The 22789-nt window shown below is 47.8% G+C and overlaps 4 gene segments (V, D, J or C); all 4 read right to left on the reverse strand.

Annotated features, from left to right (window-relative positions):
* Positions 1-12425, reverse strand: part of LOC147001334 (Ig gamma-1 chain C region secreted form-like) — a 91414-nt gene extending 78989 nt beyond the window's left edge. Inside the window, exon 1 of the C gene segment in view lies at positions 12386-12425.
* Positions 1-13131, reverse strand: part of LOC110306601 (Ig alpha chain C region-like) — a 176134-nt gene extending 163003 nt beyond the window's left edge. Inside the window, exon 1 of the C gene segment in view lies at positions 13082-13131.
* LOC110306478 (immunoglobulin heavy constant gamma 2B-like) overlaps positions 1-22789 on the reverse strand; it is a 295444-nt gene that overhangs the window by 103194 nt on the left and 169461 nt on the right. Inside the window, 1 exon segment of the C gene segment in view lies at positions 12769-12820. Coding sequence covers positions 12769-12820 — 52 coding nt within the window.
* LOC110306477 (immunoglobulin heavy constant mu-like) lies at positions 840-12321 on the reverse strand. The segment is given in 7 exon segments: positions 840-1102; positions 1221-1336; positions 3163-3495; positions 3603-3920; positions 4203-4541; positions 4653-4967; positions 11829-12321. Coding segments are annotated over 7 exon segments (1473 nt in total).

The following is a 22789-nucleotide window of genomic DNA, read 5'->3' on the forward strand; positions in this document are numbered from 1 at the left end:
TCCAGATCCTCTTCTCAATGTAGTCAGTTAGTCCAAACTTCCCATGTCAGTGGGCTTCTCTCGCTGTCCACATGATGAACAAGGGAGTAACTAGCATGGCCTTCACCTTGTATTTGCTGTGCTTCCTTCTCTGAAGTGAAGACCATGACCCACCTTCCTCTCCTTTCCATTCTTGCTCTGTGAGCAGGCCTTTATCTGTCCTCTAGTGACTACAGCATCTTTATCCCATTTCTTCATATAGTCATACAGCAGTTGTTATAGACAGAGAATTTGAGTTATTGACTAACCCCTAGGGCTTGTCATGTTGTGGGAGGGGTAAAAACATCCTCAAAATCTCAGCCAACTCCCCAAAGGCACACCCACATACCACAAAGGTTTGGGATAAGACCCAAATTACTAGCTTGAAGCAACACCAGCTTAAGATGGTGGGCTGGGGACAGAGCAGAGACCTAAGGCTAGAGGCTAGTTTCCAGGATCAGTTGCTTTTGGGAGATTAAGCCTGGAATTTTCTCTGCCCTACTTCCCTTCTTCCATCAGGGTAGATAAACCAGAGTGCTACCCATTGGCTGTCTGTGTTGTACTTTGCTGTTAGAGTGCATGCTCTCTCTCTCTGTCTCTCTCTCTGTCTCTCTCTCTGTCTCCCTTCTCTCCTCCCCCTCTACTTCTCTTTTTCCTTCTTCCATACCTCCTTTCCCTCTTTCTCCCTTAAGTACCATCAGACTGCACTGCTCCATTTCCAGTTCCTACGCTCTATTCAGATAATCCTTGGGATGTCAACACCACAGGAAAGGTTTGAAAAACAAAACAAATTCCTTCACAATAAAGTGAGTTCACAAGATAAAGTATTTATTTCCATGTGATATTTGTGTACAGCTCAGCTGTCTGTGGGCCAGACATTGCTTCAGGTTGTACAAGTTGACAAAAAGTCTTTGGTCGGTCTAGAAAGAAGACCATCTCAGAGATAAAAGCTGGAGGGCAACACAGGAGAGATATAGGAATAAGTTTACTAGTCATACAGTCAGGTATCCCAGGCCCAGAGGTAGTGTCCCTGTGGGAGGATCTCTTGGTCTCTGCTGTCCTTCCATGCTGAGAGTCATTTCACCTGCAGGTGACAGAGACAGTGTGAATTGCTGTCCACTTGTAGGGAGTAGAGGTAGAGGCAGTGAGGACTGGTGACTCCCTGTCCCTGCCCTGTGTCCTCAGCCCCACATCCATACTACCTTGAACAGGGTGACGGTGGTGCTGTAGAAGAGGCTCAGGAGGAAGAGGACGATGAAGGTGGAGGCGGTGGTCCACAGGTTCTCAAAGCCTTCCTCCTCAGCATTCACCTCCCCCTCTGTGAAGGGACACAGAGAGGGAGGGTCAAGCCAAGTCTTGGGGTGACTGAGCATTTGCATAAGGGTTGGAGTGCCCTGCTGGTTCTGGAGAATCTTAGCGAGTATTGACTGGTCCCCTAATAGCTCAAGCTAGACAGAGGCACAGAACAGGTCAAGCTGTAGGACACACTAATTTGGAGCCTTGTCCCAGGAGCCCTGGGGCAGCAGAGCAAGCAAGACAGATGCAGTGTATGGACCTGGGTAAAGGTGGACTCAGGAACTGTGGCAAAATGATATTGGAGTGCTCTGGACTTTCTCTGAGCAGGTGGCACCATCGGTGCTGTTTAGACTGAGAATTTAGAGCAGGTTTCCCTGTCTCCTGGGCTTTAGCAATAAGAACAGGGATACCAGAGGTTGTCCCTCCTTACTTCCTGAAGGACTCAGGCATCTCATGACTTTCTTTGATCAGAGTTCCCGTGCGTTGCTTGTCCTACCCCTGCCAGCAATGTTGGGTCTTGGTACCAAGAGATAAACAGACAGATACCTGAGGGAGGCTGTGGGACCAGGGCATTTATTGGGATCTCTGATCCCTGTAAAGATGAGCCCTTGGGGATATCTAAAGCCTAGGCCCTAAATGGATATGAATATGAAGAATGTCCAGGATATGAGCCCAAAGAGGCAGTGTTATTGGGTGGTGACTCCTTATAGAGGCTCCTTGATGGTGTGTATGACTGTGTGTGGGTGGGTGGGGGCTTCTTTTGGACAACTGCATTATGTTTTCTGCATTTTGAACTGGAGATCAGGGTGGGTGTGAGTGGGTTAGGCAATCTCACATTGGTCTTCTGAGGTGTTCTATTAATGGAGACACAGCCAAGGCTAACTTTCTGTCATGGGTGGTTAGTGGAGTATCTTCTGCCCCATGGTGTTGAGACAGATAGGCATACTTTGTTCCTGGGGCTATCTCTCCCAATCATAGAGTGGGCTCCTTAGGAGTATCAGTGACCCAGCCTAGTGTAGACTCTCTGAGCCATGAGCCCTGGAGATTACGGCCCTGGTCAGAGTCCAGGTGTATCTGTGTGCCATGCCTGTCCACATGTTAGTGTACACATGTGAAGATGTTTCTGTATATGTGTGTATATGCATATCTTTGTATCTATATAGTTTATTTGTGTATATTTGCCTATAGTCTGTTTCTGTGTACACAGGACCATGCCTATTGGTATCTGTTTCTGTGTGTGGTTGTGTGTCCATGCCTATTTGTCTCTGAAGGCGTTTGTAAGTGTCCATGCATGTGTGTGTGCATGAACTCATGTGTATATATGTGTACCTTTGTCTGTGTGTGTCCATGAATACACATTTGTGTATGTGTCTACACATGTGTACCTATATATCTATGTATAAATGCATACGTGTCTATGCATGTGCCTGAATGCTGCCTGCATCAGGTTAGGCAAGCTTTCAGCCATATATCTAGAAGTAGCTGGAGGAATCGCATGTTCACACTCTGTCTGTTGTAAGCCTTTCTGAGTTCACACACAAGGAGGAAACTGGCAAGGTAGAGGAAGGGCCAGGGTGGAGGCAAGTATGCAGGGTGTGTGCAGAGCAAGCAAAACACAACTGTCTCAGCAGGCATGAGCATTGTATAATCAAAACCAGTGACGTTTGAATGGATTTTTTTTTTATTTCTAATTTTTATAAAATGCAACATCTCACTCTGACATGGTTAGTTTGCATACACAGAGCAACTGGACACCCAGGGCCTGCCTGGTTGAGCGCTAGCATGGTCAATAGCAGGTGCCGCCTGTGTCAGACATGATCAGGGAGACATTGTACAGTGTGGGTTTACCAGTGGACTTGTCCACGGTCCTCTCGGTCACCATGTGTGGCAGGGCCTCGTGGCCTACAACACAGGTATAGGTCTCTCCGGAGTTCCATTCCTCCTCTGTCACAGTCAGGATGCTGTGGGTGAAGTAGAAGCCTGGGGCCCCGGGCTCTGGCATTGGGGCACTGGTCACATACTTCTCTTTGGGCAAGGGTTGCCCTCTCTGAAGCCACTGCACAAAGATGTCTGCAGGAGAGAAGCCCTTCACCAGGCAGGTGACTGTGGCTGACTCCCTCAGGTTCAGTTGCTCACGAGCTGGTGGCAGCAGGTACACAGCAGGTGGATGTTTGGGCACCTCTGTAAGTGAAGACAGTAGTGAGGATAGGGTGGAAGAGGACCTGTCCTCCCTATGAGGTACAGAAAGGGTCCTGGAATTGGAGGGGAAGGGAAGGGGGAATACCTACCATTGGGTTTTGAGATGAATTTCTTCTGTGGTGAAGGCAGATCCCTGTGAGTCACAGTACACACAAATTCCTTCCTGTTATTCCAGTCTTCCACACAAACACTAGCTATACCCACAGCACTGAAGGTGCCATTGGGATGACTTTCCATGATTTTAATTTTGGTTTCCAGTGGTTCACCACTTTGTGAAGCCCAGGAGATATTCAGGGTTTCATAGGTTGCCAGGTTTGAGACCAGACAGGTCAGGGTAGCCAACTTGGTGAGGAAGATGTCGGCAAAAGAGGGGGGGATGGTGAAGGTTAGGATGTCTGTAGAGGGACCTGCAGTCAAGAGAACACTGTGTCAGATTGTGACATATCTAGTTGTGAAGCTGGAAAAAAGCTTAGTCTTCTCCATCCCCCAAACCTACTTAAGGGAAGATGCTGGTCCTTCCAGCTGATTCTCAACTCTCTGCTGCCTACTGCTCATTCTTGTCCTTGGCCACTCTGGGGAGCCAAGGCTCAAGGAGCAAATGACCATGTCTGGGTGGCATTGGCCATAATTGTAGGAGGACTTCCCTAATCTGGGAGGGGTAGGTGTTGGGCTTAGCCCAGGCCACTCACTGGCAGCACATGTGGAGGACACGTTCTTCCAGAAGGTGAGACCCCTGTGATCCACACGGCAGGTGTACACATTCAGGTTCAGCCAGTCGATTTCAGAGATGGTGAGTGTGCTTATGACCTTGTAGGTTTGGGGTGCGAATCCTTTGTTCTCCACGGTCACTGGATCTGTGGTGAAGCCAGATTCCACGAGCTTCCCATCCTTTAGCCAGGATACTGTGATCGGTTTTGGACTGAAGTTCGAGGCCTCGCAGATGAGTTTGGATTTGCGTGGTGCAGGGCCAGAGAAGCCATCCCGTGGTGGGACGAACACATTTACATTGGGGTTCATCTCTGCGACAACTGGAATGCAAGGTCAAGGTGTGAGCTCAGCTTGGCCTAAGCCCCACCCCGCTGCTCCCTATGGGCCATGCCTGGGCCTGGGCACCCCTGCTGGGAGGGGTTGGTTCTTACCTGGAATGGGCACATGCAGATCTTTGTTTTGGCTGCCGTGGTGGATTTTGCATACCAGGTATTCATCTGAACCTTCAAGGATGCTCTTGGGAGACAGCAACACCTGCGAGGTGGCTAGGTACTTCTCCCCTGTCCTCAGTGTTGGGAAGGTTCTGATACCCTGGACGACTTCAGTTTTGTTCTGGTAGTTCCAGGTGAAGGAAATGGTGCTGGGCAGGAAGTCCCGGGCCAGGCAGCCCATGGCCACCAAATTCTTATCAGACAGGGGGCTCTCGCAGGAGACGAGGGGGAAGACATTTGGGGAGGACTGACTCTCTGAGGACCAGAGAGGGATAAAAGAGAAATGGAGGGGTAAGAATCTGTCTTCTTGCCTCCTGTCAGACAAGGAGATCTCTCTACACCCTGCTGTTTCCTTGCTGCTACTCTTAAGGCAGGCAGGGCTAGATATGGTAGTAGGTGAACCTGGTATAGAGGACGAAACTGCAGCAGGGCTATGGAGCTGCCTTCTAGCCACAGAAACGTGACTTTGGAAGCCTTCACAGACAGGGAGAGATGCCTCTAGAGTAGGTGGATCTGGCCCTTCAGCCATCATCAGCCAACTCTAGGTGCATGAACACCCACTCTCAGGGACAGGCCTAGATCCTGGCTTCTCAAGTAGCCTTGGGCCTGTCCTGCTTGGCTTCCCTCTGAGACACTGGCTGGGAGAACTATTCTCATTCCAAAGTAATAGGTAGGTGGAGGTGGGGGAGGGTCTCAGGCTTCTGTAATCAGCACACAAAGCTGGGATTTACACACCAGACAGGCATGTAGGGTAGGAGGAAGGTGGGTTATGTTGGGGGCGGGGAGGACTCATGGAATCATCTTGAAACTCCACTGTAGCACACAGTCTGCCTAGAACGAGGTCCTAGCCTAACTGGTCCAGGCCTGGTGAAACTCATTCAGTTCATCCCAGCTCTGCTCATTCAATCTCAGACCTCAGGCTTGTTAAATTAGCTGTTAAATTATCCCTGTTGATTTTTAACTCAGTTTAGACCTACTCAGCCCAGGCTGGTCCAGCTCAGGCTAGGCTAAAGTTCAGCTCTATGCAAGCAGGCTAGCCTTGCTCAGCCCAGCTCATCCTTCCTCATCTAAATTCAACTCAGCTATGCCAGCCCAGCAGCAGGCCAGCTCAGCACATCCAACCAGGCCAGCTTAGCATAGTTTAGTCCGGCTCATCTAAATCCTGACAATCCCCAATTTATCCCAGCCCAGTTTGGCACAATTCAGGTAGTCTATTCTTAGCTCAATCCAGTTTATCCCAGCTGCACTCAGTTCAGCTCAATTCATGGTCTCCCAACCCAGCTCTGCCCAGTTCATGGTCCGAGTCCATCTTATACCAGCTCATCCCGAACCATCTCAACCAGGCCCTACTCAGCCTAACTTATCTGAACCGAGTTCAACCTGGCGCATCCCATCAGCCAGCCCAGTTGAGTCCAGATCATCCTACACCAGATCATCCAGTTACAGCTCATCTGAGTCCAGCTCAGTCCCGCTCATTCAAGCTTAGCTCATCAGCTAGCCCAGCCCATGCTAGCTCAGCCTCACATAATCCATGTCAGCTAGCCCAGCTCATCCCAGCCTACCTCATCACAGCTCATCTGAGTACAGCTGATCCCAGCTCAATCTGGCTCATTTAGCCTAATTCATCCCGGTTCTGGCCAGCCAGCTCTACTCTTGCTCAGCTGATCCCAGCTCAGCTCAACACAGCTCAGTTCAATCCAGCTCCGCTCACCCCAGATCAGCCAGCTCACCCCAGCTCATCCCAGCTTACCCCAGTTCAGCTCATCTCACCCCAGCTCAATTCAAAACAGCTCAGCTCACCCCAGCTCAGCTCACTGCAGCTCACCCCAGCTCAGCACACCCCAGCTCACTCAAGCTCACCCCAGCTCAGCTCAGTTCACCCCAGCTCACCCAGCTCAGCTCACCCCAGCTCAGCCCAGCACAACTCACCCCAGCTCAGCCCAGCACAACTCACCCCAGCTCAGCTCAGCTCACCCCAGCTCAGCCCAGCACAGCTCACCCCAGCTCAGCTCAGCTCACCCCAGCACAGCACAGCTCACTCCAGTTCACCTCAGCTCAGCTTACCATAGCTCACCCCAGCTCACCCAGCCCAGCTCACCCCAGCTCACCCCAGCTCAGCTCAGCTCACCCCAGCTCAGCACAGCTCACCCCAGCTCAGCTCAGCTCACCCCAGCACAGCACAGCTCACCCCAGCTCAGCACAGCTCACCCCAGCTCAGCTCAGCTCACCCCAGCACAGCACAGCTCACTCCAGTTCACCTCAGCTCAGCTCACCATAGCTCACCCAGCCCAGCTCACCCCAGCTCACCCCAGCTCACCCAGCCCAGCTCACCCAGCTCAGCCCACCCCAGCTCAGCTCACCATAGCTCACCCAGCCCAGCTCACCCCAGCTCAGCTCAGCTCACCCCAGCTCAGCTCACCCCAGCTCAGCTCAGCTCACCATAGCTCACCCAGCCCAGCTCACCCCAGCTCAGCTCAGCTCACCCCAGCTCAGCTCACCCCAGCTCAGCTCAGCTCACCCCAGCTCACCCAGCCCAGCTCACCCCAGCCCAGCTCACCCCAGCTCAGCTCACCCCAGCTCAGCTCACCCCAGCTCAGCTCAGCTCACCCCAGCTCACCCAGCTCAGCTCACCATAGCTCACCCCAGCTCAGCTCACCCCAGCTCAGCTCACCATAGCTCACCCAGCCCAGCTCACCCCAGCCCAGCTCACCCCAGCTCAGCTCACCATAGCTCACCCAGCCCAGCTCACCCCAGCCCAGCTCACCCCAGCTCAGCTCACCCCAGCTCAGCTCACCCCAGCTCAGCTCACCATAGCTCACCCAGCCCAGCTCACCCCAGCTCAGCTCACCCCAGCTCAGCTCACCCCAGCTCAGCTCAGCTCACCCCAGCTCACCCAGCTCAGCTCACCATAGCTCACCCAGCTCAGCTCACCCCAGCTCAGCTCACCCCAGCTCAGCACAGCTCACCCCAGCTCAGCACAGCTCACCCCAGCTCAGCACAGCTCACCCCAGCTCAGCTCACCATAGCTCACCCAGCTCAGCTCACCCCAGCTCAGCTCACCCCAGCTCAGCACAGCTCACCCCAGCTCACCCCAGCTCAATTCACCCCAGTTCAGCTCAGCTCACCCCAGCTCAGCTCAGCTCACCCCAGCTCAATTCACCCCAGCTCAGCTCAGCAAACCCCAGCTCACCCCAGCTCAATTCACCCCAGCTCAGCTCAGCTCAGCTCACCCCAGCTCAGCTCAGCCCAGCTCAGCCCACCCCAGCTCAGCTCACCCCAGCTCAGCTCACCCCAGCTCAGCTCAGCTCATCCCAGCTCAGCTCAGCTCACCCCAGCTCACCCCAGCTCAGCTCAGCTCACCCCAGCTCAGCTCAGCAAACCCCAGCTCAGCTCAGCAAACCCCAGCTCACCCCAGCTCAGCTCAGCTCACCCCAGCTCAATTCACCCCAGCTCAGCTCAGCTCACTCCAGCTCAGCTCACCCCAGCTCAGCTCAGCCCAGCTCAGCTCATCCAGCTCAGCTCATCCCAGCTCAGCTCAGCTCACCCCAGCTCAGCTCAGCTCACCCCAGCTCAGCTCAGCAAACCCCAGCTCACCCCAGCTCAATTCACCCCAGCTCAGCTCAGCTCATCCCAGCTCAGCTCAGCTCACCCCAGCTCAATTCACCCCAGCTCAGCTCAGCTCAGCCCAGCTCAGCTCAGCCCAGCTCAGCTCATCCAGCTCAGCTCACCCCAGCTCAGCTCAGCTCACCCCAGCTCAGCTCAGCTCACCCCAGCTCAGCTCAGCTCACCCAACTCAGCTCAGCCCAGCTCAGCTCAGCTCATCCCAGCTCACCCCACCCCAGCTCAATTCACCCCAGCTTAGCTCAGCTCACCCCAGCTCAGCTCAGCTCAGCCCAGCTCAGCCCAGCTCAATTCACCCCAGCTCAGCTCAGCTCACCCCAGCTCAGCTCAGCTCACCCCAGCTCAGCTCAGCTCACCCCAGCTCAGCTCAGCTCAGCTCACCCAACTCAGCTCAGCCCAGCTCAGCTCAGCTCAGCCCAGCTCACCCCAGCTCAGCTCACCCCAGCTCAGTCAGCTCAGCCCAGCTCATCCCATCTCAGCTACTTCAGAGTAGCTCATTTCAGATCAGCTCACCCTAACACAGCTTAGCATAGCTGAGCTCACCCCAGCTCATCTCAGCTCAGAACAGTCCAGTGTAGGCAATAGAGTTTAGCTCTATTCAACCTAGATTAATGAAGTTCATTCCAGTTTGGCTCATCTTGGTTAAGCCAGCCTAATTTAGTTTAGCGGCCCAGCTAAGCTAAACTTCATTGCAGTCTCAAGCCCAGCTTTGCTTAACTCAGAGTAATCACCTCAGTTTAGCGCATTTTAGAAGCGCTCAGAGAAGCCCACCCATCTCAGCTCAGCCATGCTTTTTAGAGCCTCGCTTACTGGGGCTCTCAACCTTGTTCCCTTAATTTTGCTCGGCAAGCTTTATGAGTCTGGCCTTCTCTGTCTGGGGGTCATTACTGTGGCTGGAGAGTTAGTCCAGCTGACCTGCTGGCCTCAGCTGCAGGTCTCTATTCTTTCTCAAGTCTGTACTGCTGTGGCCTTCCTTCTGCGTATCCATACCCCAGCCCCTGTCCTCTCACACTGACCTCGGATCCAAGCACTGTCCTTTGATACCATTCTTTAACAACCAGGAGGTACATTTACTGGCAACTTCAAATTCATTAAACCACATTGAGTTGTAGATCAAGAATGTAGTAGCGTTTTCTATAAAAACTAAAAACATCTTTTCTTCCAGAATCCCAGGATTGCCTTCTTAGCCTGGGTCCCTCTTACTGATTCTAAATTAGCTTCCAATTTAAATTCCTTCTATATTAAACCCATCATTAAAAACCACCGATGTATCCATTTTATCTATATTTTCTGCTTAAGAAGAGCTAGAATAGATTCAAAATTCAAAACCACATGTATAACTGAAGTAGAGAGACAGCATCAGTACCTCAACTAATACACTTAACTGAAATAATTCCAGACAATTGTATACACGTTTTCTAAGCTTTCCTCAAAGTACCATGAGCTCTATGATTAATGGTTAACAGGCAACCTTTTTCTTTTACTAGTTTTTCAAGGAAAGTTAAATGTGAGTGATCCAGACAACGGTACTCAAAAGACACACAAATATCTCTTTCTCCCCCTAAAGCAATGACTGAAGACTCAGGCCCTCTCAAGCAGAAACAATTACAAGCTTTAAGAGCAGCAGCCACAGCTGTGGCTGCCTCTGGCTTACCGTTTGGGGTGCCTGGTTTCGGAGAGGTCCAGAGTCTTTGTGTGGAATCATTCCTTCAAAGCCACCGAGACTGGCTGGTCCATGAGCAGCCAGGTGGATGGGTGGCAGAAGCCACAACCATACATTCCCAGGTCTGGGTGGGAGACCCAAAGTCCAGGCCTGCCCAGCAGCAGCCTGGTCTCAGACCTTTGGCCCATTCAACAATAAGCAGGGCCAGAGGGAGTTCACACAGAGTATGTGGACTGGCTTAGAAGTCCTTCACTCCACTGACTGACTGAGTGTCCTCTCAACCACCAACCACCATGTTCAACTGAAATAAGTCTATATAATTGCATTCATTTAAAAAAAAGTCTTTCTCCTAAAATGAATACTCAGAAAGTGGTCTTGAAAAAGATTTGTGAAGAAGTCTTAGTAGTAAGTCAAAACAAACAAGTAAAAAAGATCATGAACAAAGTCCCTGTAAATGCTTCGGGTATTGGAAAAGAATTGAATGGAGACCAATAATCAGAGGGAAGAATAATAGAGTAATTTTAAGAAGTTTTCTAAATATATTAGAAATTAAAGACACTAAAGTCCTTCAATTTCTTACATAACCTAATTTTGAAAATGAATTCTAAATACATTTTAGAAGTCGATAAACTTAAGTTTGGGGGGAAACTAGAACTTCTCAAGCTAAAATTAAAAGGTTGAACTCAATAAGTTAAAAGAGGACCTCTCCAGTTTCGGCTGAATCCTCAACTTATTTTAGAAATGCAAATTACCCAGGTGTTGTTTTGTTCAGCCTGGACTTTCGGTTTGGTGGGGCTGGACAGAGTGTTTCAAAACCACTTCTTCAAACCACAGCTACAAGTTTACCTAGTGGTTTTATTTTCCCTTCCCCAAATAGCCTTGCCACATGACCTGCTTCCTGCCAGCTGCTGCAGGTGTTCTGGTTCTGATCGGCCATCTTGACTCCAACTCAACATTGCTCAATTCATTTAAAAATATTTTAAACTTAATTTATTATTGTTAAAAGTCGGTTCTGAATAGGGTATGAGAGAGCCTCATTCCCATTCCTTGGTTAAACTTTCAGTAAACTCAGTTCTACACAAACATGACCTCAAATTGATTGACAAGAATTTTGGACATTTAAAAAAATGAGTACTTGAAAACCCTCTCACATTTTAAAGTCACAGTATTTAACTATTTTCCTTAGGAACCAACTTAAGAGTAAAAGCAACATCTTCTAATATCCCATACACATACTTCTGTGTTCCTTTGAAAGCTGGACTTTTGCAGGCTCCACCAGACCTCTCTAGACAGCAACTACCCTTTTGAGACCGAGGCTGGATGCCTTTCTTCCTTGACTCAATCACTAAGACAGTTCTCCTTCCAACAAATGAAGTTTTAAACAATCTAGTGCGGAACATTCCTCACAAATCTAAAGAAAGTGCCCCACTCCACTCTTTGTCCCTATGCATCGGATACTGTACAAATGCCGTCACAGAGGTGTTCCTGAAGTATATTCCGCAGCTAATACTGTTATTCTAAAAACTGAAAATCTCCAACTAGAGCCCCAACTATCCCTCCAGCCATAGGATTGTTTTAGCATCTCCCTCAAATGAGCCCCCAAAGTCCCTACCCCCTCATCTAGGGACTCCACCAACACCATCACACAGATTCTTAATTTTCCAAAGATGTGGAGATAATCTATCCTAAAGGCTCTGAGATCCCTAGACAGTTTATTTCCCAACTTCTCTCAGCTGGATCCCTCAGGGACAAATATCCAAGATTAGTCTGCAATGCTCAGAAAACTCCATAGGCAAAGGTTAAAAATAAAGACCTGGAGAGGCCATTCTTACCTGAGGAGACGGTGACTGAGGTTCCTTGACCCCAGTAGTCCATAGCATAGTAATCACAATAGTGGATTTTTCCTCTATACCCGACAAAAACCCCAGAGTCTGACTAGAATCACCCCTGGGCAACTCAGACATTATGCCAATTCCTGGTGTCACACAAGAATCAACCATTCAAGTCATTGTTCCACATTCTGTTCCCTGTCTATGCAGAAAGGCCCCTGGACCCCTCTTTAGTCTTCAAGCCTCACCTTAGAGAAACCAGACAGTCACTGACCCTGAAATTGTCACCATCAACTGTCAGCCTCTAATTCTCACAAGAGTCCGATAGACCCTGGACAAGATTCTGCCTCAGACTTCAAGCCTCAGTTCTGGCAAATCCTTCATCATACTTCAGTTCTAATATCACCACAGACCAGCAGGTAGAGAGTCCCTGACCCAGACCCATGTCTCAACTTTGGGACAAAGGGGTTGAATCTTGATTCCCGTTTGCAGAGAATCTTGGTCCTGAAAGCTCAGAATCCCCCCAACATGCATTTAGAATGGGAGAAGTTAGGACTCACCTGTAGAGACAGTGACCAGAGTCCCTTGGCCCCAGTAAGCAAACCAAACACATTGTGACAACAATGATTAGATCCCTGACAATAAATGATCCTTGGCTAGGGCTCCAGGATTATCTCAGATGGAGGCCAGTGAGGGACAAAGAAAGCATAGAAGAGAGGGACCTAGCGGCAATGGTGGCCAGGATCCCTATAAATCTCTGGCCATAAAGTCTGGGAGCTGAGGATGTCTGTCTGCATCAGCCAGGGCCCCCAATGACCCTTTCTGACTCCCAAGGTATCCCTAGTCCTTCATGACCTGAAATTCAGATACACACATTTCCCCCTCGACAAATGCAGTAAAATCTATTTAAGCTGAATAGAAGAGAGAGGTTGTAAGGACTCACCTGAGGAGACTGTGACAGTGGTGCCTTGGCCCCAGTAGTCAAAGTAGTCACACTATCATAGACCCCTTTAGTGGGTGTACAAAAACCCATCTACCCATGTAGCCTAACAATGTAAATGCCTATTTTCTATGATTGTCACTGTTCTACAGGCAGCTAGCCTCTGACTGCCTCTTTTCCTGGGAGCAAAGACCCTGTCCTTACAGAAAAGCTTCTACAGCATGCCGAGTGTGGCAGATGGCCTGACATGGGGACATCTGAGAATATCTTTTCCCGTTTCAGAATGGAAGGTGCAGAAAGAAAAAAGCCAGCTTACCTGAGGAGACGGTGACCGTGGTCCCTGTGCCCCAGACATCGAAGTACCAGTAGCACAGTCTCTGTTCTGCCTCTGTTCCTATACTAAAACTCTCTCCACATCCTGCCTTAGCCCACCTGAACCCCACAGTCCCCAGATGCAGGACTCACCTGATCTGAGTGACCTGAGCTCCTAGTCCTGGACATCAGAGTAATTATAGACCCAGTGAAGTAGCCCTTCATCCTGGGCCATCCAAACCCAGCCCAAAGTCCCTTGGAGTCCCCAGTGGCATCCAAGCCTCAGAAACTCAGATGTTTGGAGAGATCTCCACCTTAACTCAACTGGATGGGCCCATCTGTAGGATGGTAATGTTTCAGGCTAGCCTTGGCTAGCATAGTGGGACCTGTGACAAGAGAAGAAGGAAACAGGAGAAGGAGAAAGGAAACGAGAGAGGGACCTGCACCTACTCTGTCCTCTCAGTCAACTCCACCTGCCTGCTCTGTCCGGGGATCCTCTTGGTAAGTCCTTGGCAGGACACTGCCTCCACCCTTCTGATGCTTGCATTTGCTCATTCTTTCCCCATCCAAGACCTGTCCACAGTAACTCGTTCTCCTCTGCACTGTCTCCTGACCTCCAGGAAGCTACCTTTCCTCTCAGATCTACTCTTTTCTTCCTCAGATTTCTCAAGCCTCTCTACTTCCTCATAGCTCAGGCTGCCCCTGGAGAGCTCCAAACAGAAGGTTTTTGTTGAGCCACGAGTCACCGTGGTCCCAGTTAGCACTGTGGTGCTCCGCTTAGTCAAAACCTTGCACCAGTCAGAGACCACAGGGACTCTGAGGCTTAAACCTCACACTAGCCACAGAGTATGGATATTCTGATCCCCAAACTGCCAGTCATCTCTTGAGTCAGGGACCAATGAGTTCTCTCAAAACAGTCGCTAAAGTTCTAGAGCCTGTGGGGCTTGTCTTCTTTTTAAAAAGATGGAGGTCCATCTGTCATTCACTTGTGTCTGAGTTATCAACTATGGAGAAAGGTCTGTGATGGTGGGGGTGGGCCAGTGCCCCTCCCTGGGAAGCCATGGAGGTACCTTATTCACCATGAGTACCTCTATAGTGTACTTGGGTGCCTATCAGGCACTCATACTGCTCTTTGCTTTCTGATCCCACCTCTCCAGCAGGAAAGTGAACCCAAATTAAAGTCTAAAGTGTCACTCTACTGTTGTGATGGAGCAGTATCTCTGGTGCTGTGTTTCCTGTGTCCAAGGTGGATCTATCTCCTCCGTGGTCACTGCCAGAGCTCTGGTAATCAGTAATAGGTCTCAGGTCTGTCCTAAGTGGTACAGGGGAGGAGTTCAGTGCTCTAAGAGAAGGTTCTTTGGCAGTGGTCTCCTCCTGACCCAGGGGGCCATCTCAAGACAGGGGAGAGTCTGTATTTACTTATATGAGTTGGTTCAGAGCTGGGTCCTACAGGTCAGCAGTAGGTGCTTAGGGAGTATAGATGCTTGTAGCCCCACGTCAGACAAAAGACTCTGGTAAGTAAGCATCTAGGGGGCATAGATGGGGCAGGGTGAGCAGGGAGGGAGGTGACTATGGCCTGGGGACCTAGGGACACAGAAAGGTGGGTGAATAGGAAAGGTGGTATCTGTGGCTTGGAGACCTGGGGACATGGGAAGATGGAATGAGCAAGATGGGGAATGAATGGAGGTCTAGAGACTCCCTTCCCTATAGTGTGTTTTAGAACTCTAGGAGTAGGGAACAGGAGAGAGCCAGTATTCTTTGTTCTCTTGGCTGGGATCCTGCTCTGTAGATGAGCTCTAGATCTTAGCTCCTTAAGTCCCAACTATTCCCAGAGTCTGTTTTCTTAGGCCTGTATTAGGTGGCCTCTTGAGAGAAGGAGAAGTAGAGTTGTCTCAGGCTTTCTAGAGAACACCTGCTCCTGCTGTAGTTCTTACAACTACAATTGGATTACAATTATTCAGTTACTAACAGGGGCATGGCAGGTACCTTCCCAGCCCACAGTCTGGACTCTCACAAACTTTCTTCCTCACTCACTAGAGAGGTCTAGTTAAGATACAGACACTATTGCCAGCCTGGGTCTTAGTCCTTTCCTGTGATGCAATATGCCTTATTGGCTACAGTGCGACAGGATCTGACCTCCCAGAGGAAGCTTTGGCCTTTCCTCTAGCTCCCTAGCTATGTAGATTTACTTGGATTACAATTATACAGTAAGTCTACCTATCTACACTTCTGCTCTCGGTAGTATCCATGGTCTAGGTCTGAAGATCATTTCTGCCTTACTATGGGCATGTGCCAGGAAAAAATACATGTTTGTTCTAGTTTGATTTTCTCTTGCTGTGATAAAAATCACAACCAAAAGCAACTTGTCAAAGAAAGGGTTTATTTCACCTTTTAACTTACACCCAATCACTGAGGGAAGTCAAGGCAGACTCATAGGCAGGAGCTGAAGGAAAAGTCATGGAGGAATGCTGCTCATTTGGCTTGCTCTCTCTGGCTTGCTCAGCTAAATTTCTTTTTCCCCTTATCTATCTATCTATCTATCTATCTATCTATCTATCTATCTATCTATCTATCTATCTATCTATCTATCTAATCTATCCATTCATTTGTTCACTTAACATCATTCCAGTTGCAGCTGTCTCCTTTCTCTCCTCCCAGTCCCAGCCTCACAAGTCCCTCCCGCCATTACCCTTTGCCCTTCTCCTCAGAGATGGGGAGCCCCCCCCTGGGGTATCAATCTGCCTAGGAACATCAAGTCACAGCAGGACTAAGCACATCCTTTCCTACTAAGGCCAAACAAGGCAGCCCAAGCAGGGGAAGGAGATCCAATGGCAGGCAACAGAGTCAGAGACAGCTCCTGCTCCAAATGTTAGGGTAATACACACATGAAGACCAAGCTGCACATCTGCTACAAATGTGTAGGAAGCCTAGGTCCAGCCCCCTACATTGTTGGTAAGCCCCCATTTGCCCAGGTTAGTTGACTCTGTTGATCTTGTGATGTCATTGACCACCCCCAGCTCAATAAATCCCATTTCCCACTCTTTGACATGACTCCCATAGCTCTGACTGATGTTTGGCTATGGGTCCCTGCATCTGTCTTCAGCCATTGCTGGATGAAGCCTGTCAGGAGACTGTTTTACTCTCCCATGGGATGAGCCTCAGATTGGGCCTGTCATTGGTTGGCCATTCTCCCAATCTCTGCTCCATCTTTATCCCTGCACATCTTGTAGGCAGGACAAATTTTGGGTCACAAATTTTGTGGGTGGGTTAGTGTCTTTATCCCTCTACTGGAAGTTTTACCTGGCTACAGAAGATGGCCACATCAGTTTCCATGTCTCCTGCTGCTAGGAGTCTCAGATATGTTCACCCCCATTGACTCCTGGAAGCCTCCCCCCATCCCATGACAGAAAACATCTAGGAAAGGCTATGGCAAGCAAGTAAGTTTCCTGGAGATGGCCCACTGTTTAACATGTCTGTGATGGGTGCACTTTGGAGAGGCATGGCCCCAGAGACTTCTCCCCAAGATTGACCTTTGCTGCTGATATGCCTTTCCTGCCATTATTATATAGCCTAATGATTCTTGGACATCAGCCCACCCTATTGAGCAAATTTCCTACAGATCAACATGATGATGAACTTTTATGAATTAATGCTGTTTAGATGAATAAATGAATTTATAGAATTCCTGATTTGATTCAGATAATTTTAGGAAAAAAATTTAAAGAGATGGTCTCAGTTATTTTGCTAGAAATATGCATTAAAGTTAAAAATCAAGAACAAATTGTGCCTCCTCCTCATAGAATAGTAAGTAAAGGCTGCATAATAAGGAAAAACAAAAACATCATGATATTTGCAGGCAAATGGATAGACCCAGAAAAATATCATCCTGAGTGAGATTACATAGACCTAGAAAGACACACATGGTATGTACTCACTTATAAGTGGACATTAGCCATAAAGTACAGGATAACCATGCTATAACTCACAGACCCAAAGAAACTCAGCCAATTTCTTATATGGCCTTGGCCCTGTTGCCTAAGGATGGTACCATCCACAGTAGCCTTGGCTTTCCTATAGCAATATTCAGTCAGGAGCATGCCCACAGACATGCTCATAGGCCAATCTGATTCAGGCAATCCCTTAAGGTTTTAATTTTTCCAAATGTGCCAACTGGATAACCAAGATTAATCAGTATAGTTTTGCAGACATGTATACCGGAGAGGGCCAGGTAAGGAAACTGGATCTGTACAATGAGATAGCCAAAGCTGGGCCTAATGTCTAGGGCTGAGTTGGTCTCCCAGCCTCTGCTCCATAGCTGAGTATCCTGGGACCCCATCCCTGGTACCTTATCTTGCCTGACCTTGTCCTTTCATACTCTGTCATGTTTCACTTTGTCACACCTTGCCTGTTCATCTCCATACAGATTCTATCCTGAGGATGTAGTTTTTGGTGTGTCTACTCAGCATGGGATTTGGAATTCAGCTGAGAACTGGACATCCAGGGAGAACTTTCATCCCATTTATGAATTAGAGTGGGACTACTGTAGAGCTGCTCAGAACAGTTGGTGAGCTGAAGGTATCTCCATCAGATGTTGAGAGATGCGGGGGTGGGGGGGAGCAGCATTCAATCCATCATTAAACTTTTGAATAAAGATTTACAGCACAAGAGATATCAGACATGATGGTTGGAATGTGCTCAGAAGACAGTGAATAATGGACAAGCTTGACTGAGGGTCCAGGTCCTGAAGTTTGAGTCCTTGAGCCTTAGGGTGTTAGACAGGCTCTGGCAGCATTTTCCTGGAGCTTGGCCCTGCATGGCCTAAGCAGTTGGAATAGGAATACTGTAAAATGAATTATCATTAACATAAGTGTAAACTGAATTAATTGGGTAGCTAACTTTCTTGACTTCTGATAATTCCCAATAAGCACATAGATAAGCCAGGATTTATGTATAACCATTTACTGGAATACCTGGTGTGAGAGGCCAGGGAAGGCCATTGGAGAAGGTGAAGCCTCAGCTGTAGTTGATGGCCCAGGACTGAAGGGGTCATGCAAAGAATTTGAGGCTTGGCACCCTGAAGAGAGCCTATGAGAGGCTATTGGTGAAGCCTAGTTGGAGTGGAACACCCCAGTGTATTGGAGATGTCAGTACCATGGGATGATCACCAAGAACAGCAGCCGTAGTGGAGTGGATCAACCTGAGCTTAGAGTGCTACAGAGGGCAGAGCTGGAAAAGTGGTGCCAGCCCTTAGGAGGACTCCAAAAGATCAAGTGGAATCCCAGACACTGAAACAAGAAGCTGTAACATTGAAATTGCCTTGGAGACTCAAAGATGTTAAAGATGCCAGAGCCATGGGATACATGGCTAACAGGGAGTGGAACCAGCCCAGGAGAAAGCAGTTTGTTGCAGTCAACAAAGATGAAAAAGGAGTGGAGATCTGAAGACCTCTTTGACATCAGCCATGGAGATGCAGAGTTTGGAGTTTGCCCAGCTGGTTTCCTGCCTTGCTTTGGGGATTACAGTTAATTAAGTTGAATGAATCTCAGAAGAGACCTTGAACTTTGGACTTTTAACACTGTTGCAACTGCTATAGACTATGAGGACTTTGATGAAAGTTGGACTAAATGCATTTTGCATTATGCTATGTTTAAGTATGGCCCCCATAGACTCATGTTTTTGAACAAGTCTATGGGGACCAGGGAGTGGAATGTGATGGTTTGTATATCCTTGGACCAGGGAGTGGCACCATCTGAAGGTGTGACCTTGTTGGAATAGGTGTGACCTGGTTGGAATGGGTGTGCCACTGTGGGTGTGGGTATAAGATCCTCACCCTAGTTGCCTGGAAGTCAGTCTTCCACTAGCAGCCTTGGGATGAAGACATAGAACTCTCAACTCCTCCTGCGCCAAGCCTGCCTGGATACTGCAATGCTCCTACCTTGATGATAATGGATCGAACCTCTGAAACCTGTAAGCCAGCCCCAATTAAATGTTGTTTTTTATAAGACTTGCCTTGGTCATGGTGTCTGTTCACAGCAGTAAAACCCTAACTAAGACACCTGGGAAATTTGTATTAGCCCCCCTAAGCTAATTTGGCTACCTCCCAGCCAAGATCCCACGATACTTGCATATTATTGTTGATTATTATCTGGCTTTTTTTGGCTTCAGATTTAGTTTCCTTATGGTGCCTTCTTGGACATTCTCCTTGTTGTGGCTGATCTAAATCTCCCTCTCTCTTCTTTCCCTGGCTGGTGTAAGTCCCACCCTATTCTCTATTCTGCCCAGTCATTGGATGATTCACATTTGTTGACAATAAGAAGAATAAATGGTAAGAACTGTTTATACAAACTTGAGACAAGAGATTTTTAGTATAAGCATTATGATGGCATTCAATGTTAAGTTGAAACAAGATATGAGGGCAGAGAAATCAGCATTTGAACAACACAGGAACAACCTTTACACAGTACCCCAAAACATTATGCTACAGAATACTCCTGATATCCAGGCATGGGAGAACAGGAATACTCCTGATAGTAGAGTGCATCGTCTCTAGGTTTGGCTACAGATTGCCTGTGCCCTGGGGAGGTGTTTTCCATGTTCCTGAGGCCACCACTATTTAGCTACTTCACTCCAGAAGGGGGTCTCCTAGATAAACATCAGGAGGAGAGATCTTCATTTTTTTTTCTTTTTTTAAATTAGGTATTTTCCTCATTTACATTTCCAATGCTATCCCAAAAGTCCCCCATACCCTCCCCCACACTCCCCTACCCACCCACTCCCACTTTTTGGCCCTGGCGTTCCCCTGTACTGGGGCATATAAAGTTTGCAAGTCCAATGGGCTTCTCTTTCCAGTGATGGCCGACTAGGCCATCTTTTGATACATATGCAGCTAGAGTCAAGAGCTCCGGGGTACTGGTTAGTTCATAAAGTTGTTCCACCTATAGGGTTGCAGATCCCTTTAGCTCCTTGGGTATTTTCTCTAGCTCCTCCATTGGGAGCCCTGTGATCCATCCAATAGCTGACTGTGAGCATCCACTTTTGTGTTTGCTAGGCCCCGGGGTAGTCTCACTAGAGACAGCTATATCAGGGTCCTTTCAGCAAAATCTTGCTAGTATATGCAATGGTGTCAGCGTTTGGATGCTGATCATGGGATGGATCCCTGGATATGGCAGTCTCTAGATGGTGCATCCTTTTGTCTCAGCTCCAAACTTTGTCTCTGTAACTCCTTCCATGGGTGTTTTGTTCCCAATTCTAAGAAGAGGCAAAGTGTCCACACTTTGGATTTCGTTCTTCTTGAGTTTCATGTGTTTTGCAAATTGTAACTTATATCTTGGGTATTCTAAGTTTCTGGGCTAATATCCACTTATCAGTGAGTACATATCATTTGAGTTCTTTTGTGATTGGGTTACCTCACTCAGGATAATGCCCTCCAGGTCCAACCATTTGCCTAGGAATTTCATAAATTCATTCTTTTTAATAGCTGAGTAGTACTCCATTGTGTAAATGTACCACATTTTCTGTATCCATTCCTCTGTTGAGGGGCATCTGGGTTCTTTCCAGCTTCTGGCTATTATAAATGAGGCTGCTATGAACATAGTGGAGCATGTTTCTTTCTTACTAGCAGATTGTGAAAGGATCTTTACCTATCCTAAATCAGATAGAGGACTAATATCCAATATATATAAAGAACTCAAGAAGGTGGACTCCAGAAAATCAAATAACCCCATTAAAAATGGGGCTCAGAGCTAAACAAAGAATTCTCACCTGAGGAATACCGAATGGCTGAGAAACACCTGAAAAAATGTTCAGTATCCTTAAATCATCAGGGAAATGCAAATCAAAACAACCCTGAGATTCCACCTCACACCAATCAGAATGGCTAAGATAAAAAATTCAGGTGACAGCAGATGCTGGCGAGGATGTGGAGAAAGAGGAACACTCCTCCATTGTTGGTGGGATTGCAAGCTTGTACAACCACTCTGGAAATCAGTTTGCCAGTTTCTCAGAAAATTGGACATGGTACTACCGAATGATCCTGCAATACCTCTCCTGGGCATATATTCAGAAGATGTTCCAACTAGTAAGAGAGATCTTCATTTCTTTAGCTTAGGTCAGAAGTGATTCAAGGACACATACAGTGGCAAATGTAACAACTGTCACAAGTTACTGAGAGAAACAAGTAAGTGAAGAGCTACGTACAAGGTATAGGACACTGCCTTATGAGTTATTTGTCACGGAGACCCCACTATAACTATATGGTAAGATCCTATTGCTGAAGACATCACACTTTGGAAAAAGATATAGAGATATCAGTTTCAAACTGACTGAGCATCTCCCTCCCTGCTGGCTAGCTTTCACTGTATTGGCTGGTGCTACCTAGACTGACTGGTGGAAGAGGAAAAGCCATTCATGGTTTCACCCAGTGCTGGACCCTCATGCCACAATACTGATCTGCCAGCTAAGATGTGTACAATGGTCCAAGAGTAGCAAGACTATACAGCATAACTAACTGTTATTGATTGGATTTGAGGTTTGTTTTACCAGAGGGAATGTAATGCCTGTATGGTAATCCTGGTCAAAAGGGCCTGGCTGGGGAGATGATAGACCCTAGGGTAGAACATGCTGTTGTTATTTGGCTAAATGGCTGTGCTGCCAAATTGCTTTCCAAGTATTCATGTTTATACCCATAGACCTACACTGTGCTCATCCTTGGGCAAAGAAGACTCCTTTTGCAGAGGGCAGCAGCACTGGAGAGAAGCACTGGTGGTCATAGTGCTGAGATTAAGAAGGTGTTCAGCCCTAAACAGGACATTCTGCAGTAACTTCTCCCACTACCAAAGATCAGGGTACATTGTAGAAGAGGAGGCAGAAAGAAGGTAAGAGCCAGAGGATTGGGAGGAGTTCTATGAAATGCTAGCCTCTGGACATGAGAATCATGAATTCACAACTACTGTGGTTACCTGTACAAGACCAAACCAGCCAAAAATTCCACCATGGATAGTGTGGATAATATCCAGGTCCTGAGGAGCTGTTGTCAATGTGTGGTTTCTGGAGATGAAAGAATCATTCTTTTAGGATGTGTTTCGTGGTATGTTTCCCATGCTCTAGTAGACAACCCCACACTCACTCATATATGGTCAGCACTAATTAAGTTTAGTGGGTTATTATAAAACAAACAAAAGACATGGAAAGCCAAACTGAGGTATAATTGGAAATGAAACAAAAAACCCCTCATGGTTAAGCCGAAGTCACAAAGTACAAAAGATGAAAGAGAGAATCTTAGGCATTGAAGTCAAGGTAGGAGAAGTTATTACCTCACTCAATGACAATGTTAAATCTAAAGCCATCTAGGCACAACATATCCAGAAATCCGGAGACACTGTGAAAAGATCAAATCTATGAAGGAGGAAGAACAAACGTAGATCAAAAGAACAGAATATATTTTCAACCAAACCATAGACTTTAATTACACATAAATAACGAGGTGCCTATCAGGTACAAGAAGCAAACAGAATACCAAATAGAAAGGATCAGAAAAGAAATATTCCATGGATATAGTAATCAAATATTAAATGTAAAGAACTGTAGGCACATATTATTTCAACGTAACCTACTTTAGCAAGAGCTCAACCTCTCCTCTAGCCCACCATGCACCAGAGGTCATGGGAAAGAAAAGTTTTAGAACATGGTGTAGAGGGGGGGGGACATGGAGACT

Source organism: Mus caroli, unplaced genomic scaffold (assembly GCF_978045245.1).
Source record: "Mus caroli unplaced genomic scaffold, Mus_caroli_1 scaffold_14, whole genome shotgun sequence".
NCBI classification, from domain to species: Eukaryota; Metazoa; Chordata; class Mammalia; order Rodentia; family Muridae; genus Mus; species Mus caroli.